A 15,994-nucleotide genomic window follows, 5' to 3' on the forward strand; every position below is an offset into this window, starting at 1 on the left:
TGCCAGCACGTGTCATGCGCATAGCAAGATAGTCATTGAAAACGTGCCTTCAAGGTGCAGAATGCATTGATGATCCACTAAACTAACAGAGATGGGAAAAGTTATAGACTCTCTCGGAATAGGGGCGACGGCCGTGCGATCTCGTCGAACCGCATATATTGAGAAGGCCGACGGAGAAGGTGGATATTCTTTCGAATGATGATATTATGTGAGGATACGGAGGAACCTTGGAGAAAGGCGGGGGCGGAGACTAGCAACAGGTTGATGAATGTGCATAAGATTACAATGACAAGAGGCCAATGGAACACAGTTCGCGACGAAGTACGCAGGTTTACTTTAGGGTCGCAGAGTCAATGACTTCGTTTGGTGTCAGACTCAAAGGTTTCTGCTCGAGGAAAAGATCATGATAGGGAGAATGGCTTAGCCTCGGACTGAACATGATATCCGGGCAAGGGTAATTCAATGAGCCATGCGTGAGAGTCCGCCTCTTACGTACGTAGCATAGGCTATATATCTTCATCTTCGAGTTCAGGGTCCATGATGGAGATCACGACTTGATCACAGATACCACCAAACTCAAATTCATCAGAAGACGTAGAAGGACATCGCGGGGAAACAGAAGAATCTAACGATATATTTTTACTATCTGCGGGCAGCTTTGGGCGCATTAGCCCACGCAATCATGCGGCAATACCTTCCCCCCGACTCGGGGCTGCATTAGGAGGATTGGGGTAGACTGGCTAGAAACGATTCGAAAGGACGGACTTCACCGCTACGTGAGAGAGCTACTCCAGCAGGGAATATTCTTCAAGATTAACCCACTGGCAGTGCCCACTACCCATATCAGCAGGGTTTGGCACCGAACCTGATAACTTTCAAGAATCCGAAATCCGCACTCAGGCATGCGGCTGTATGTGTACAATTGTCTCCTAGAACTCAATCAATAGCGCGGTACATCCCCGCTATGGAAATCCACGGGTGCTCGTCTTTTTATCCGCGGAAGAAAAAAGTCGCACTGACAGGCAGCGGATGGCAACTGGCACGCTCGCATTTCCAAGAGTCCCTCCCTCTTCAATCTGGAGAGTGGGCATGAATATATCTCGTGCTATGATCCCGCCAGAAAGCATATCATAAGGTCATTGCAATCGACGGGTTCAACTAGGGCGTCAACATTACTTAACATCGCTCCTCTGCTGTTGGTATCAAGACTGCGCCACGAAGTCTGACACATTCTCAACACACTCAGATCACCAGCCTGGTATTTTGTCTCAGGTATACGATGACGACGATGCGTCGAATGCCCGAGGGCCTGTAACAGCAGCCACTACCTCCTCCGAATACGGAAAGCGGCATGGGGGAGTGGGCCCGTCGAGGCATGAGCTGAGCAAAATCAGAAGGGGTGGAAAGTCGGCGAAAGATGAAAAAAATTATGGTGACTTATCTGATAAAGAGCCGATGCATTGATGGGGGCACGGCGAGAAAGAAGGTTACCAAGAAATCCCAGACATGGAGTTGTTGAGGACGTGGCAAAGAACGCGAAGACACGGCTGCGATTCCGAATTGGCTGCTTTCTCCATCGTTGAGGTTGCATTGCGGGACACGAAAAAGAGGACGCGGCAAGTGCCGAGCGCGCCATGTCCTACGACTCCACGGCGAGTTTCTTTTGCAATCATGCATGTCTGTCTCTTACCCAGACATCCTACTGGACATAATTTCTATCTATGAAGACTACAGCCCAGTCTCTTGTGCTACACTTGCTGCTCTTGCAAGAACCTGTAGGATATTCAAGGAGCCTGCGCTCGATACCCTTTGGAAAGATATAAATGGGTTCAAGCCATTGCTCTCATGCTTGCCTGAAAGCGTCGTGTACACATTTGGCTTGCGAGGAATGTTGGTGAGCGAAACAAAATATTTACACGTGGGTATTGAATATTGAATACTTAATTTTCAAATACTTAGATGCTCACAAGACCTCTCTTAAATGCAGAGTGGAGAATTATCGCTCAATATGCACAACGTATCCGCTCCTTCAGGGTCTCCCCTACTGAGTTAGAAATCATAGACGATTGTGTCGTGCAGGCGCTCATTTCTGCGCCATCACCGCTCTTGCCGGACCTTCGTAGTTTGGTTTGGTTGAGTGGGGAAGAGTCATTCTTTCCGTTGTTGCACACCCTCCTTAGGTCAACTATCACGTCGGTGCAGCTGGACTTTAGTTCAAGCTTTAGCAACCCCTCTTTCGCCAAATCTGCTTTGTTAGCTTCCATTGGAGCTCGATGTCTATCCATTCAGGAACTCGACTGCGTATATGACGGTGATTCTGAAGAAAGTTCGGATGCGATTTGCGAAGCCCTGTGTGGCTTGCGGGAGCTCTCGCATCTTGGCACAGGGGCCCTTAACGCACAAGCGCTTCTTCGCTTGGCTTCTTTACCGTTGTTGAAGTCTCTGCACTTCAGCCTGAGATCCTACGACATCAACGAGACGCAATCCAATCCCACTCCAACGCATTTCTCCCAACTTGATCAAGTGCACATCACTACACCGACACCTTCTGTTTTTAATCATTGTCTCAGAAACATCCGTTTTCTCTCCTGTCGAACAATTAACTTGCGCGTCGAATATAATGACCTAGATATGGACCCGTATGATCCACTGGATATTCCAGACTTCATTGTCTCCATCTCGGAGTGCTTCTCTCCTGCTCTTGAGAAACTCCATTTCGACTTCAACCTCTCGTTCAGCACCTTGCTTGACAGAGACATACTTGCTAATCCCAGCTTTGCACTTGGCTTTGACGCGATTGCCCCGATGTTGTGGTTTAATTGCTTAACGGACTTACAGCTCGATTGGATGTGCACTTCGGCCATCGATGATGCCTCACTCAAGACAATGGCGCGTTCCTGGCCTCAGCTCGAGAATTTCTCGTTTGGAAGTGCGGCTCGTTGGCTGGTCCCACCATCCCTCACCTTCATAGGACTCGTCCACCTAATACATCATTGCCGGCGCCTGCACAGCATTGAAATGCCCTTTTGCGCATGTCCCGTAGACACCAACAGCGAGCCTTTCTCTAAAACCATTCCCAACGAGAAAATCACCAGACTTTTCGTGGGGATCTCTCCCATCGTCGATCCCACCGCCGTGGCCTGTCAACTGCATATAATGTTGCCTAAATTGACCACCGTCGGCCTCTTCGACTGGCTTGATGCTGAGACCCCCGTACCACCGCCGTTTGAAGAATTTGAGGATAGATGGAGTAAGGTGAATGAGTTTCTAGGGGTGATTACTATTATTGCAAAAATGAGAGAGGAAATGGGCCAAGCACCACAGGAGCCCATATTGCCGGGCTGACGGACCAGTAGATATATTGCGTGGTGACTTGGATACTATCTACAAGTATGTACTTATTACGGAGTCAAAGTTCAACGTTTCATGAGTCACAGGCGTGCGCGAACACGTCATTTGTATTCCCAGGTGTGACCCACAAGCCTCGCATATGCTGCCATACCTGCAATGCTTCAAATCGCCTTGGCATCAACGTTCAACCCTTCAAGTCAAGTTATAGGCTTTAAAGACCATCGGGTGCTAGAAGTTATCAGTCAGGCTTCACATACTCGCCGGGACCTACTGACAATTAGAATAATCGATGTCATCATCGGCTCGTACAGCGAAAGCACCGGGGGTAGTAGGCGTAGCACTGACTGCTAGGACTTGTGTGAAGGCAATGGACAAGAGTAGGACGTAGAAAGTGAGTCTACTGGTGTTAAGCGCGGTCATGGTGATGATACCCTTCCCTAAAGTTTGCTGTTCAAGATGCGTTGTTTTGTGCGAAGTCAGACTAGTACTGTTGCGCCCTTTAAACATCAGTTCAATGCGGGGTAACCTATGAAAAGAAGTATAACAGCCTTCCGCTCTGATTATCACTACATTGTCCAACTGACTCGATTGCACAGGTCTTGTCATCCCTCGGAGCCAGCCATAAGATGTATTCTTGTCAATACTATGATGGATTAGGTACTCAGTCCCTGCATGACTGGTGTGAACTCACGATCATTTGATATTGGCTATACATTACACGCGCTCATGAGGCGCTGCCTCAGGCCTGACGCCAGCAAAAGCATGCTCCCTGTAATCCAGCTTTTGGGGTTCGATGTCTCGAATAACGCTGGCAGAACGAAATACCGGAACCTGCTTTGCTGTATATCTTTCAGGATGATCTCGGAGCACGAGAAGGCGAAAGGGTGACGTAAGGACTTCATGGTGAGGCCGAAAGACGTATCATTATCCGCGGACGGTTCGGGGCGCATCAGCCCCATGCGGCCAGCCTGCGGCAATTCTTGAATGATAGGCTTGAGTCGAGGTGGCATTTAGTCTAGTCTGGTACAGCTAGAAACGAAAGAACAGCCTGAAACCAGTGGTAGGGGGACCAGTTACGTTGTGATTCTGGTTAACCCACTGGCAGTGCTCACTTTTCATATCAGCAGGGTTTCTGGCCCCTGGTAAACAGCCCTGATAATCAATCCCTGTGGCGCAGGGCCTGTCACTAGCACACAGAGTTCATGATTTCTCGCGCAGAACTAGTAGTTGGATGGATGTTCGGGATGCTTAGTATGGTTGTCACCGTATGGCATGCTCACATCAAACTGCAGCCGACACAACATCGCAAGTACCTCCCCATACATGTTGAAAAGATAAACGGACTGACCTCACATTTTAGAATCGATAGAATACACTTATACTGGTGACGATTATCCATGGGAGTTCCCTGTCGACCTCACGCATGAAGCCGTTGCGACGACTCTTCACGAGAGTGTGCATTTTTCCCTCAATGAATCCGACGCGGTGGCTCGACTCGAGTGGGAGAACCTCGCGTCGTGGCCGAAAGGCTTTGGGCGCACGCACCTAGGACCACAGCACCGAACTTTCGTGATGGTTTTCCAGCATCAGCACCACTGTTTATGGAAACTTGAGACAGCTCTCCTCGACCCCACCGATCCTGAATCCTTACCCCATCACGTAAATCACTGTTTCAATTATCTTCGGCAGACTTTGATGTGTGAGGCCGCACATACGCTGGAGATAGGAGACTTTCTGAGCGTTAATTATGAGAAGGACAGAGTGGGGGACACATTGGTATGCAGAGACTGGGAAAAGGCATATTCTGCACTTGACGAGAACTACGAACAGTGGGTGCAATGGAGGGAGCATTGGGACTAAGCTGATAGTATTTGGCGGACTCGAAACGTTAGATCAAGTTCAAGTTGTACCCAGTATCTAAGCGACGTCACACAGCCGCTTATGCTGAGCCGCGGTCGCTCATCTTGTACTAAGTATGATAAGTATTGTAATCGGTTGGGTTGTGGTCGCTTCGCCGGAGGCCATCACCCCGGACAATCTGCGGGACTGTAAATGCCAAGGTTTCGCTGAGTGCCCATCATGGAGGTCATGGATGTTGATGTGGAGCGCGAGCAACCCAAGCCCAAGGTCCATCTTACTATCGCAGTAGTACATACAGATTTTTTAATTTCTTACTTGACCGCAGCCACGTTCACTCTCTCCAGCCAGCTATTATTTCAGTAGGCGTCTAAGCGACTCACACAGCTACATCTGTCAACGCTGACTCGCCGTCGCCAATCTTGTAGGTCTCATGCGTCACTGTGATACTGGAATCGGCGAACGCTTTTGAGGCGTCCCGTGAACCGGATCTGAAATCACCCATGCGGATGGGTTGCACTGATGGCCTCGAGGTCATCACCTTGCTCGCGGTGTCCTGAGACCAACCCTTTCCTTGCGCAACTCTGAAAACTATGAGCAGCATCGCAATTATCTGGGGTGTGTTGTCAGCAGCGTTAATGCCTCCATTTAGCTGTGCTCACCTGAACCTGAGTCAGCGACTCAATAAATGTCTCAGAGATAGGATTATTCAGGAGGAAGAGTGTCAGAAATGCCACTGAAAACGCAGAATAAAGGGCTGCGGATTCAATGATCATCGCGGCAATCGACGTGTATTGAGTGCCGTAGCTGGAGCCGAGAACTCTGGAAATGCGATAACGATATGTGAGGAGACGAAGTACGATAATGATCGTGATGATGATGTTCAGTGCGAGCGAGACGCTCAGATAGGGGACGGTATAGTTGATGTTGGTCGAGGAAAAATATGGGGATGTGGTGGTTACTTGAAGTATCCACATTATTCCAAGACCTACCCGATGCAATGGTAAGTATCAGATACAAAGACATAAGAAAGGAGTGGCTGACCGACGGATGCAAGGAATATCAGACTAGGGAACACCATGACGATCCACAGTGGCACCCTGCACCCTCGGTAAATTACCATGCAGCGCCAGACCTGCGTTGAGACATTAGCGATAACATTTTCATCATCGAGTACTACTCACGACCAATCCATCTGAAAGGATCATTGTTATTAAGCCACTGACGTTTCCAAGATTGTCTATAGGAATGGCAAACATGTTATTCTCAAATGCGTTTGGACCACCTGGGTAATTGCGATCTTGAATGAATGCGAGTTGCGTAAATTCGGCCAGTGTTGCCATGAACAAGGTGCTGAGGATGAAAGTCACGGTGATGTACAGGAGTAGGGGCAGGTGTTTTTTGTAATTTGTGCGGGTCATCTGTCGGAAAAGGAGGTGGAAGCACATGCAGTACAGGGCGACGTCAATGCCGTAGGCGACGGCGCTGACAACTGTACCCTGTAACCAACCTTTCTCTGCGAGAAGTGTCCCGGGAGATTCATCCGGTGTCCAACTTGATGACATGATAGAACAGATGATAGATCAGATAAAACTGATGTGTGGGATGGTATCAGTGTGCGAGTGCGAGTTTCGATCATCTTGGTGCCTCGTTATATAACGCGGGGTATGCATCACCGACCGAGGTCTCACAGTTGGGCGCTTGTCGTGCGGCTCCATGGATAACTGTACGGCTCCATGGATAACCGTGCCGATCAAGAATACAGCAAGTCACCTAATACTGACCATGTGGGTGCCAAGTCATGATGATGCCCATTGCTCACTTGATATGAACTAGGCCCTGAAACTTGACGCAGTATTAAATCGGGACGCCCACGCCCACCGCATCAGCGCAATTGATGCATAATAGGATTGAATAAGAAGATCCACGTTCATGAAGAAGGTAGCACATGAAACACATTGGAAGTCAATAAATGATCAACCGGAGAGCTATAAATAGAAAATGATCTGTGTAGTATTCACTCGAAGATCAGAATTGCGAGATCGTGTATTCCTCGATGAAACTTACTACGTAGTACAGCGCTGATGATAAGCCAGCCAAACACCGCCGTTTCATTCAAGGCAATGGAAACAACCGGAATCATCCAAGTTGATGAGCTCGTGTATAAAATATTGGACGTTCGATGGTCGTCAGGTCGCTCCCCCAGATCGCCCCGTACATTGAACTTCTAATGGCTGAAGTTACAGGCACAATAAACTTCCAAGTCGGTGACGACACGTACCAGACTTGGTACAAAATTGTTGGGGATCTCGCTGCAGGTAAACGCCCTCTCGTCGTGCTGCATGGCGGCCCTGGCATCTCGCATGACTATATGACTCCGCTTGTTGAAATCCACAACAAATGCAACATCCCCGTCATATTTTACGACCAGATCGGCATTGGTATGTCTGCCTTTGAAGGCATGGCGGAGAAACCCAAAGAGTTTTGGACAGTCGATCTGTTCATGGATGAGTTGGACAATCTTCTTATCCACATTGGGGTGCAGAATGACTTTGATCTTCTTGGTCACTCCTGGGGAGCGATGTTAGGAGCACATTATGCCAGCCACAGACACCCGGTGGGTCTCAAACACCTCGTCCTCACCAGTGGAGCCCCATCCATGGCATTATGGGAAAAAAGCACTCGCCAGCTGCTGAACGCGCTGCCAGTAGATGTGCGGGACGCATTGGAGAAGCACGAGAGAGAAGGGACGACGGACAGCCCTGAGTATCAAGAAGCAATGGGAGTATTCTATGAAAAGCACATATGCAGGACCCCCTGGCCAAAGGAGTTGGAGACGTCTTTTGCATCCATGATACAAAATCCCACCGTGTACAGCACAATGTAGGTGATGTCTCGACGTACCTTTCTGACATCTGCTAATCGTTAATGTTGGTAGGGTTGGACCATCAGAGTTTACCATTACGGGCACGCTGAAGCCATGGTCGTGCCTGGAGCAGATACACACAATCACAACCCCCACCCTCCTCACTAACGGTGCAAATGACGAAGCGCAGGACGTTTGCGTCAGTCCTTTCTTCCACAGAATTCCTCATGTGAAATGGGCACAGTTCTCGCAGCGTCACTTGCCGTTCCTGGAGGAGGAGGACCAGGGGAGGTACTTTCAAGTGGTGGCCGAATTCCTGGCGTATCCTTGAATCCTGTAAAATGTTATTTAAGGGGGCCTTCCGTGAATTTAATTGAACTCCCCCGTTCCATGAGTTCGGCGAAGGTCGAGGCTTCAGTCGGTCACAAATGTCACAAGTGATCACCCAGGTCACAGACATGACCGTCACGCATCAGCTCTGAGCTATCACCTCCGGGTCAATCACTTCTACATCAATTTTGACGATTTAATGTTATAGAACTATTGTAAATTACATTATTGAGCGAGACGAAAGATATAATTACAGCTGTTTGCATAAAGGATGGCACTGGCGTGAAATTTTCGTTCAATTAGGAAATGTTAGACTTAGTGAAATTTTGCTCGTGTACACTCACATCCCCTGTAATTCATTATCATCATGCCGTTTATAACTATTCCTGCCTACAAAAAACACAAGAGCCTGCTAGAGCATGACAGTGACCTTGATTCCAATGGGTCCGATGAGGACAATATTCGAATGAAAGAACTTTCGGAGGAAGAGGAACCTGACTCTGATGACGACGGCGAAGATGACGAGCTTGAGCAGTCCCAGCCCATGAAGATCCTTACACCACCTCCGACCATGTCCAAAAAGCGAAAGCGTGGAACTAAAATCTGTGACTAATGATCCCTACTACATGGCTCGTCAATAAATCCCAACTCTGATGGATCATACTGAGCCCTGCGTGTGATGAACGCAGCACGGAGAGTCTCGTTGGGTTCCTTGGCAATGCGCTTGAGTTTCTTGTAGCTCACATCAGCACGTTCGAGCTCGCGGAAGATTGTCGTGAAATGGACAGATATGAATTGGTTTGTCGCGAGGAGGTGCATGAGCTCATCCAAAAAATAGTCAGGATTCTGCCTTACAAGGCGAAGCAGGCAATCAATATCTTCATGATCGAGAGCACGCAGACGACCACGCATTGCTGTGTTAGGCTGACGGTCCACGACATCGCCGGTTTCGTGCCAGAGCTTCAAAATCCGAAACCAAGTACGTCTGGAAAATCCGCAGCAATCTAGGATATCACGAAGGCTTAGAAGGTTCCGTTCATGGAGTCGGATTGCTGCAAGTTTCACGTCACGACTGATCTTGCGAAATCCCATGTTGCGAAGCTGATAATATAAGGGTAGTATGAGCGTACACGAGCAAAATTTCACTAAGTCTAACATTTCCTAATTGAACGAAAATTTCACGCCAGTACCATCCTTTATGCAAACAGCTGTAATCAAAGTAGTTGAGTCACCTTCGGGATTTGCCGAATGCAACAAAAGGAATATGATACAGTTGTTCATCGGTATGCATTTGTTACTAAAGACATGGAAATCCTACTTTCAATCGGGGCGGGCGTCGCTCTGCGCGTCGTGCTCAACGTTGCAACAAGCAATGATCACAAACTCATAGGTTTGTTTTCAGTAGTCTTTATTTTTTTTAAAGTGTATAGACCACTTAACCCCATCCCAAGGCATACTCATCGGACTCTGGGAAGGTGTCGTGCTCTCCCACTTCCTCTCAAAGCGTACCCGTTCCTCGAGGTCAAAAGACCCATACCTTGCCCTTGCTACGCGCATGGCAATTGACCTTTACCTCTCACACTCGCTTTCTCGGTTCGCCCTCACATGCGCGTGGACGCTGGTCGGGCTCCTCCTTGCAGATGTTGCGCCCGGTGTATGGCGCGATACGGGACTGAAAAACGTGTATAAGGCGTTAAGGAGAGAGGTTAGGGTTATCAGGAAGGCCACTCCACGATGGAAGATCAAGAATGACTTGAAAGTACCGAAAATTTCCATGAAATATTCCGTACCAGGCTTGTTTACTCGCCGTCCACCATCATCTGTCGTTTCGAGTACCCGCGTTGTAGCTCCCGCTTCGCCTTCCCCACAAACACACAAGAGACGCACGCCACCCGGGACATATCCTGGCCGTCCAGCCCTCTCCGAGACGAACTCTGAGCTCAGTCGCGTACGCGAAGTCATTCCAGGTCCCTCGCCAGCACTCATCTCAACCACCGTCGATCCAACCTGTCTTCCACCCTTTGACATGCACTCCCAACGCACTGCGCACCTGTCAGACTCTGGCCCTTCAAGACATGACCCCATAACGGTCCACGACGACAGTTGGGTGCACGTTAGTGTGTCTTCACCTTCGCCAGAACAAGGGCAGGACCCAGAGCTAAGTGCACTCGACATTCCCCCATTTATACCTGAAGGTCAGATCATCACTGCAAACGTCGAAATTATCTCCCCAACGCCTCGCTCGCATATCAACTCCCTCCCTACCATCGCTAACTCAGAACCCGCCCTCGCTCACCAAGTGCCACTGCCAGAATCACGGCCGGTCTCCGTCGTGGGCAGTGTCCTCTCCCTGTTTGGCGCAAGGAGTATATTGAGCCGCACGCGGGGTGAGAAGACCACCTTGGATGTGGGCATTGATGCTACTCAGCACCAGGCAAGCTCAACGGGGTGGCAGCCCAACACAATGGGACACCACCGCTCGGGCTCAGGCCCTGGGCCCTCAATGCTCAGACATGTTGATGTTGATGACAATGACGAATCGGTGGTGGGTTCAGTGATTGGAGGTGGCGCAAGAACCGAGCCTATCATTGGTGGTAGGTCAGAGTCTGTGTTTGGTGCTGGAGGGGCAGCTTTCGCAGGCGGATTTACTGCCGAGCTGAGCGCACCCGAACCTTTCGTGGGTGGGTTTGCAGCAGAATTTACCGGGAATGGGCCCGCCGTCGGTTCAGGCGTTGCGCCTCAGCCTCCGTCGGCACTAGGAGAATCTATTGTACCTTTCCAAAACCCGCATGCGAACCCCTATCAAACACCCACACCCGACCCTCCTGACGCTCCAACGACAACGACTACCAATCCTCAATCTCACATGGATAAATCTCAGCAATCGAACACTGATACTATCCCGGGTGCCAACACTAATACCGTCGTCGACAAATCCCTCCCGAACCCCACTCCTGATGCAGACGACCCCGCCAGCAACCAACATTCTGCTCTTATGGCCCATGAGAAACAAGATAAACCAGGAAAGTCCGAAGGCGGAAGGAAGAAGAAAGGTTCCAAGAACACTACGCCCGCGCCTTCCAAGAGCGCCACACCCGTTCCACCTGAACCTACTCCCCAAGACCAACAGCAGACTTCCGCACGTACACAAACCCCAGGGCCTGACTCGCAAAACCTAGCAGTTTCTGCATCAGATCCCGCTCCTTTGCGTGGCACAGAGCCAGATGGGCCAACGCAGGATGCGATTGTCCCTGCGCAGGCTACGATGGAGATAGATACGGACACAACGAAAAATGGGCATGTCCGTACGGCACAAGACCCCGACTTCCCCAATAGCAATCCTGAAACGCCGCCACCGCCCTTTAAGGAGGTTGCGACACCCATTGAGCCGACTCTTCTCACCCCTGAGCAAACCGAGCGCGAGTCGCTACGCGGGGAGTTCTTGATGCGGGAGCTGAAGCAGCTGGAGGGGCTCGTGGCGAAGGCGGAAAGTGGGCTGGGGCGGGGAAGTCCGAGTGCGTTGAGTGTGGAGAGGCTGAATGGGATTAGGGAGAGGCTTGGGAGGGTGAGATTGAGGGTTGAAAGGAGGGTCTATGAAGGTACTTTTTTGATTTGGTTTCTTTTGGCATTGGTCACGATGCTGAATCTTCCTCTCCCCTTCCCTTTCTATGCACAGATCCTCCCCTCGAATTTTCAGACCCACCCCAACTCACCCTTTCCGGTATCGATGGCCCGGCAGCAGTTGACCTCGTGCAGACCGCCATTGTGGATATGCTCCTAGATGCTCCCGACGCAGAGCCATTAGTGCTCGTCGGGTATATCAACAAGCAGAGGAGGGGGAACGGAAAATCAAGTGAATTGAAAACCGTTGTTGTGGATTGGGTAAAAGAGTGAGTTTTTTTTCTCGTGCTGCTCTACCTCGCCTTTTAGCAGATCGTCGTTATTTCCTCGTTTCTTCTTTTTTTATGGGACTTCACGCTAACGCCTCGTGTTGTAGGAACAAGTTCAAGGTCCGGACTGACACGGCGACGCCTTTTATTTTGAATATCACGTTTTAAATGCTCGCGTGTTACACGCCCGTTGAACGTCACATCACGACACCTTTCACCCCCAGTATACTTCATGTTTACCACGACCCCTACACCCATATTACGCATATATGGATCCTAAATCTCCGACGTCCAACGTCGACCATTCAACTATACAAGTACCCTACCAATCACGCCTCCACGACATTGATACCTTACCTATACCACGCACTGCTGGATACGCTATCTTTGTTCTTTATGCTCTGATTTATGGTCGCTCGCGGATAAGCAGTACGAGTACTGTATTGTTTTGTATATAGTTTATAGTTTTTCATGTTGTGCGAATAATCACTTCCTGAATACGTTTTTGTGGCCCTCTCTGCTCAAGTGCTCGTTGTGATGCTCGAGTTGAGACAGTGCGTAGATATGATTTGCCGGGGTGCTGGGCATGCGACCCATGACACATGGTTCAGGACAATCAGTACGTCTGAACTCCGGAGCACCGAAACATCCGCGGCCCACTTGGCCCACAACTTCAGTGCTTCGTGATATGGACAAAAATATTTGTACCTGCCACACTGGTTCTCACTCCACGATCATCTTGGTTTTCGGGTCAACCATTAGCTAACCCCCGGACATCACAGGTACTAACTGCAGATTCAGCTGCTGAGTGTCAAGATTGGCATACCTGTCCTGCTTCTTGATAAACCAGAGACAGGCCGCCGATTTATTGCTGATGTACGAGTCTTTAACGCGGAACAAGGAAGACTATCGAACGTCTCTTTTTAGTGGAGAAGGCCCATTGATTATTCGCTTACTTGTTGTGTCGATAACAAGGCGTGTTCTGGACATCCCAGCAATTATGGTACTGCGGTAGCCCGAGAAGCTGCTCTCAGTCTCGGAACACCTCTCGAAGCAGCCGAGCTGTGCACTCGCAGCTCGCTTCAACACCGAAGCGCAGATAATGTGGCCCTTTGGCAGAGACCTCGATCGCTTTTTCAAGCCTGCGGGCCCCACATCCGCACGAGGCGTGCGGTCGTGCTATAAATTCAGCCTAGCTATAGGTTATTCCATCAAGATCATAGGGCATACCTCTCGCAACGGTTTCGCGATGCACTCCAACATTCTATCCCTTATTTGCATTTTATACGTACTTCTTATTTCGTGTGCCGCCCGCGTTGTTGTTAGAGACGCAGGTCAGTGTTGTATTCCGGCTCAGAAAAATATTGATAACACCTGTGTAAATAAGTTTCTTCCGACATTGCTGGTGTGGATCTTCAGATGTCGCCCGTAGTTGTTATCTGATTCTTGTGGTAGTTCCCACCACCGGTACCGATACCCCAGCAATCATCTACGACAAAGTAATTCCAAGTAAAGGTAAGAAGTCATTGCTCGTCGCTCAGTGCCATGAACTGACCGCTCGTAGTCCGCGCTCTTGGTCGAAATGCGGCGGAATCTCAAATCACGCCACTCGTTGGCGCTCTTTGGCAAACTGGCATCCATCAGATAGTATCGCCCAGCCGAGGTAAACAAGATCGCTCGACTTGGCCTCAAGCTTCCATTTGTGCTAACTGCAGCAGCCAACAACAGGGCAAACGAACCTGACGCGACGCCATTTGCTGGAGCTTTTTGGCAAATGATCGTGCACGAGGAAATAACTTCAAAGCGATGTTAGTCAGTATGAACGATTACTTGACGAGTGCTTACTATAAAAATTATAGCCGCTGTTCAACACGCTGAGGGACCTGTATATACGCACGTCCCAGGATTGTTATTTCAAAGCGCCGTTCACGAGAAGATCTCCGATTCTAAAGGCAAGCAGTAGAGAAAATGGATGGTTGACGAGAGTCTTTTATGCCCGGCCCCCTCCGCTATAAACTGATAATGAAAATCTTGTTCATGGAGGGCATCGCACTAGCAGTAGGGATTGAAAAACAGTGTTGAAAGATTTCTACAGCTGGCTTTGTGGAGGTTGTTAAATCAGAATGATGTTCGTCTAGAAGTTCAGCGCGCCATTTTGCCACGATATCAACACATTCATGACTAATTACCCCTGTTGCGAAACGAGTCTTTGTATCCCCGCCCATATCCCAATACATAGCGGTCGCTTCTTGAGTTAGGCAAGGCGGTAGAGAGGCGCCGACGATGACTACCACGAGCTAAATATTTGTCCTGCAGCAGGACAAGAACTGGAAGGCTTTTTAGCACTATCAACGCTAGGAACACCTGGCATATCTAGCGCCGAGTAGGAAGTAGCCGCAAGTCATTGGTACCTAGAGTCTCATTGATGCCTTCCAGTCCTTTCAAATATCACGACGGTCGCGTTGAGCAAGGGGTCCTGGAGCTGGAAGGTCCGTTGCGCTATACGACGAGAAAGGCCTGAACATTCAAATATAAAAGTCGCGTAGCTCGTTGGAGGGTAAATGTTCAGAACTGGAGAAGGTGCGACGACCCGAAAGTTTGTAGTCGCTGGAAACGGACAGGAGGATGCTGAAATTATAGAAAGTGACAAGAATGCAATTCGAAAGAGACCTGACACAAGGTGAACCAGGTCCATGAAGAAGTGTAGGAGAGGCTAGGCTCGGCGCGGATGGAGACAAGGAATCTCGAGGAGTTTCATCAGCAAGGCGTAGGTTATGATCATACCCTACCATGATTCGATGTTGCTGATTTTCTTGGGTCAGAACTACATAAATCACTTCTTTCATCCTGTCGATCTATTCCATTCTAACCCTTCTGGATCCTTCATAGAGATAGCCACCGGGACGTTCAGCGACTTGGAAGCTGAGTGTGCATGTGCTTCTGCTGGTCTTTACTTCGTTAGAGCTTCCAATGGCCAAGGGACACAATGTAGGACGAAAAGGTATGTTTCGAGGGGATGAGACGAGAAAATCAAAGTTGGAAGAAACAAAGTCATACGTAGACTGATAGGATCAACAAGGAAGATTGATGCGAGTGTCGTACTTAGAAGCGTAGGATTGAGACGAAGCCGGGGTCACCGGGGCGAGGCAATTTTGCACACTGAAAGAGGTAACACGTTACATATGCATAGAAGACGAAGACGGTGCACATGAAGGCCTCATCTGGGGCGATAAGACTAGAACGGGCGCCGTAAGAGGCGCGCAAGTCTGAGGCTTAATTGGTGTGTCTTGCGGGTTTCTAGTAACGCCTCTCGTCGGCATTATCATCAGCAAATCACTTTGCTCTGTGGGCTCTGTACCGCTCTGTACAGAAGGGACCAAGCTGTGGCCAGCCATTTTTTGGTGGTGGGAAAAAAGTGTTTTGCTGATGATGATGATCATTGTCAATGAATTTTCGCGACAGGGGCTACTACTAAAGAAGGAAGTATTTCTCACGCTCCTACTCCTATGTGGTATGTAAGGTTTTCTTAATATTATGGCTACCGACCACTGACAACAATGGCAAGGATAAGCTATGTAAAGAACATTGTATAGTGTCGAATGAGAAGCAAGCGCGGTCCTTCTTTCCGTTCATGGTCGTCACAATGACTGTGCAAGGAACGACCGTTTGTTTTCATTCTGTGACTACGGAGACTAGTCTA

At 49.3% G+C, this 15,994-nt stretch overlaps 7 protein-coding genes across 7 annotated transcripts; 5 read left to right on the forward strand and 2 right to left on the reverse strand.

The window, feature by feature from the left end:
• Positions 1–1,401: 1,401 nt before the first annotated feature.
• EDB91DRAFT_601541 (uncharacterized protein) lies at positions 1,402–3,482 on the forward strand. Its single transcript, XM_041327835.1, has 2 exons — positions 1,402–1,894; positions 1,960–3,482. The coding sequence occupies exons 1-2, from the start codon at positions 1,676–1,678 to the stop codon at positions 3,343–3,345; spliced, it is 1,605 nt and encodes a 534-aa protein (XP_041182048.1). The 5' UTR covers positions 1,402–1,675; the 3' UTR covers positions 3,346–3,482.
• Positions 3,483–3,562: 80 nt separating this feature from the next.
• On the reverse strand, positions 3,563–3,771 carry EDB91DRAFT_1243612 (uncharacterized protein; the record flags this gene model as incomplete). Its single annotated transcript, XM_041322320.1, has 2 exons — positions 3,563–3,579; positions 3,627–3,771. The coding sequence occupies 2 exons, from the start codon at positions 3,769–3,771 to the stop codon at positions 3,563–3,565; spliced, it is 162 nt and encodes a 53-aa protein (XP_041182049.1).
• Positions 3,772–4,515: 744 nt separating this feature from the next.
• On the forward strand, positions 4,516–5,426 carry EDB91DRAFT_601502 (uncharacterized protein). Its single transcript, XM_041327834.1, has 2 exons — positions 4,516–4,660; positions 4,712–5,426. Exons 1-2 carry the CDS (start codon positions 4,624–4,626, stop codon positions 5,209–5,211), a joined length of 537 nt encoding a protein of 178 aa, XP_041182050.1. The 5' UTR covers positions 4,516–4,623; the 3' UTR covers positions 5,212–5,426.
• A 27-nt stretch (positions 5,427–5,453) lies between these two features.
• EDB91DRAFT_1104869 (uncharacterized protein) lies at positions 5,454–7,168 on the reverse strand. Its single transcript, XM_041317400.1, has 7 exons — positions 7,031–7,168; positions 6,393–6,981; positions 6,253–6,343; positions 5,871–6,196; positions 5,616–5,821; positions 5,523–5,559; positions 5,454–5,484 (listed from the first exon to the last, which is right to left on the reverse strand). Exons 2-6 carry the CDS (start codon positions 6,771–6,773, stop codon positions 5,523–5,525), a joined length of 1,041 nt encoding a protein of 346 aa, XP_041182051.1. The 5' UTR covers positions 6,774–6,981; positions 7,031–7,168; the 3' UTR covers positions 5,454–5,484.
• A 270-nt stretch (positions 7,169–7,438) lies between these two features.
• On the forward strand, positions 7,439–8,405 carry EDB91DRAFT_1045414 (proline-specific peptidase; the record flags this gene model as incomplete). Its single annotated transcript, XM_041313189.1, has 2 exons — positions 7,439–8,091; positions 8,147–8,405. 2 exons carry the CDS (start codon positions 7,439–7,441, stop codon positions 8,403–8,405), a joined length of 912 nt encoding a protein of 303 aa, XP_041182052.1.
• A 1,304-nt stretch (positions 8,406–9,709) lies between these two features.
• On the forward strand, positions 9,710–10,031 carry EDB91DRAFT_1040112 (uncharacterized protein; the record flags this gene model as incomplete). The annotated part of the gene is made up of 2 exons (XM_041312866.1): positions 9,710–9,794; positions 9,856–10,031. Coding segments are annotated over 2 exons (261 nt in total), but the record flags the coding sequence as incomplete, so codon positions are not given.
• Positions 10,032–13,205: 3,174 nt separating this feature from the next.
• On the forward strand, positions 13,206–14,196 carry EDB91DRAFT_601757 (uncharacterized protein). The gene is made up of 4 exons (XM_041327836.1): positions 13,206–13,628; positions 13,750–13,809; positions 13,859–14,102; positions 14,154–14,196. The coding sequence occupies exons 1-3, from the start codon at positions 13,397–13,399 to the stop codon at positions 14,035–14,037; spliced, it is 471 nt and encodes a 156-aa protein (XP_041182054.1). The 5' UTR covers positions 13,206–13,396; the 3' UTR covers positions 14,038–14,102; positions 14,154–14,196.
• The last annotated feature ends 1,798 nt before the right edge of the window (positions 14,197–15,994 follow it).

This window comes from Suillus paluster (genome assembly GCF_016628075.1).
Source record: "Suillus paluster strain FC165 chromosome Unknown EDB91scaffold_5, whole genome shotgun sequence".
Classification (NCBI taxonomy): domain Eukaryota; kingdom Fungi; phylum Basidiomycota; class Agaricomycetes; order Boletales; family Suillaceae; genus Suillus; species Suillus paluster.

What these genes read in the sequence shown, in the direction of transcription:
- EDB91DRAFT_601757 (XM_041327836.1), top strand. Translation starts at nt 13,397, where the DNA reads ATGTGGCCCTTTGGCAGAGACCTCGATCGCTTTTTCAAGCCTGCGGGC. An exon ending in CGTTGTTGTTAGAGACGCAG is followed by an intron (nt 13,629 to 13,749) that starts GTCAGTGTTGTA and finishes TTCTTGTGGTAG; the next exon opens with TTCCCACCACCGGTACCGAT. An exon ending in CAAAGTAATTCCAAGTAAAG is followed by an intron (nt 13,810 to 13,858) that starts GTAAGAAGTCAT and finishes GACCGCTCGTAG; the next exon opens with TCCGCGCTCTTGGTCGAAAT.
- EDB91DRAFT_1104869 (XM_041317400.1), bottom strand. Translation starts at nt 6,773, where the DNA reads ATGTCATCAAGTTGGACACCGGATGAATCTCCCGGGACACTTCTCGCA. An exon ending in GATATTCCTTGCATCCGTCG is followed by an intron (nt 6,197 to 6,252) that starts GTCAGCCACTCC and finishes TGCATCGGGTAG; the next exon opens with GTCTTGGAATAATGTGGATA. An exon ending in AGTCGCTGACTCAGGTTCAG is followed by an intron (nt 5,822 to 5,870) that starts GTGAGCACAGCT and finishes AACACACCCCAG; the next exon opens with ATAATTGCGATGCTGCTCAT.
- EDB91DRAFT_601541 (XM_041327835.1), top strand. Translation starts at nt 1,676, where the DNA reads ATGTCTGTCTCTTACCCAGACATCCTACTGGACATAATTTCTATCTAT. An exon ending in TTGGCTTGCGAGGAATGTTG is followed by an intron (nt 1,895 to 1,959) that starts GTGAGCGAAACA and finishes TCAAATACTTAG; the next exon opens with ATGCTCACAAGACCTCTCTT.
- EDB91DRAFT_601502 (XM_041327834.1), top strand. Translation starts at nt 4,624, where the DNA reads ATGCTCACATCAAACTGCAGCCGACACAACATCGCAA. An exon ending in CAGCCGACACAACATCGCAA is followed by an intron (nt 4,661 to 4,711) that starts GTACCTCCCCAT and finishes CTCACATTTTAG; the next exon opens with AATCGATAGAATACACTTAT.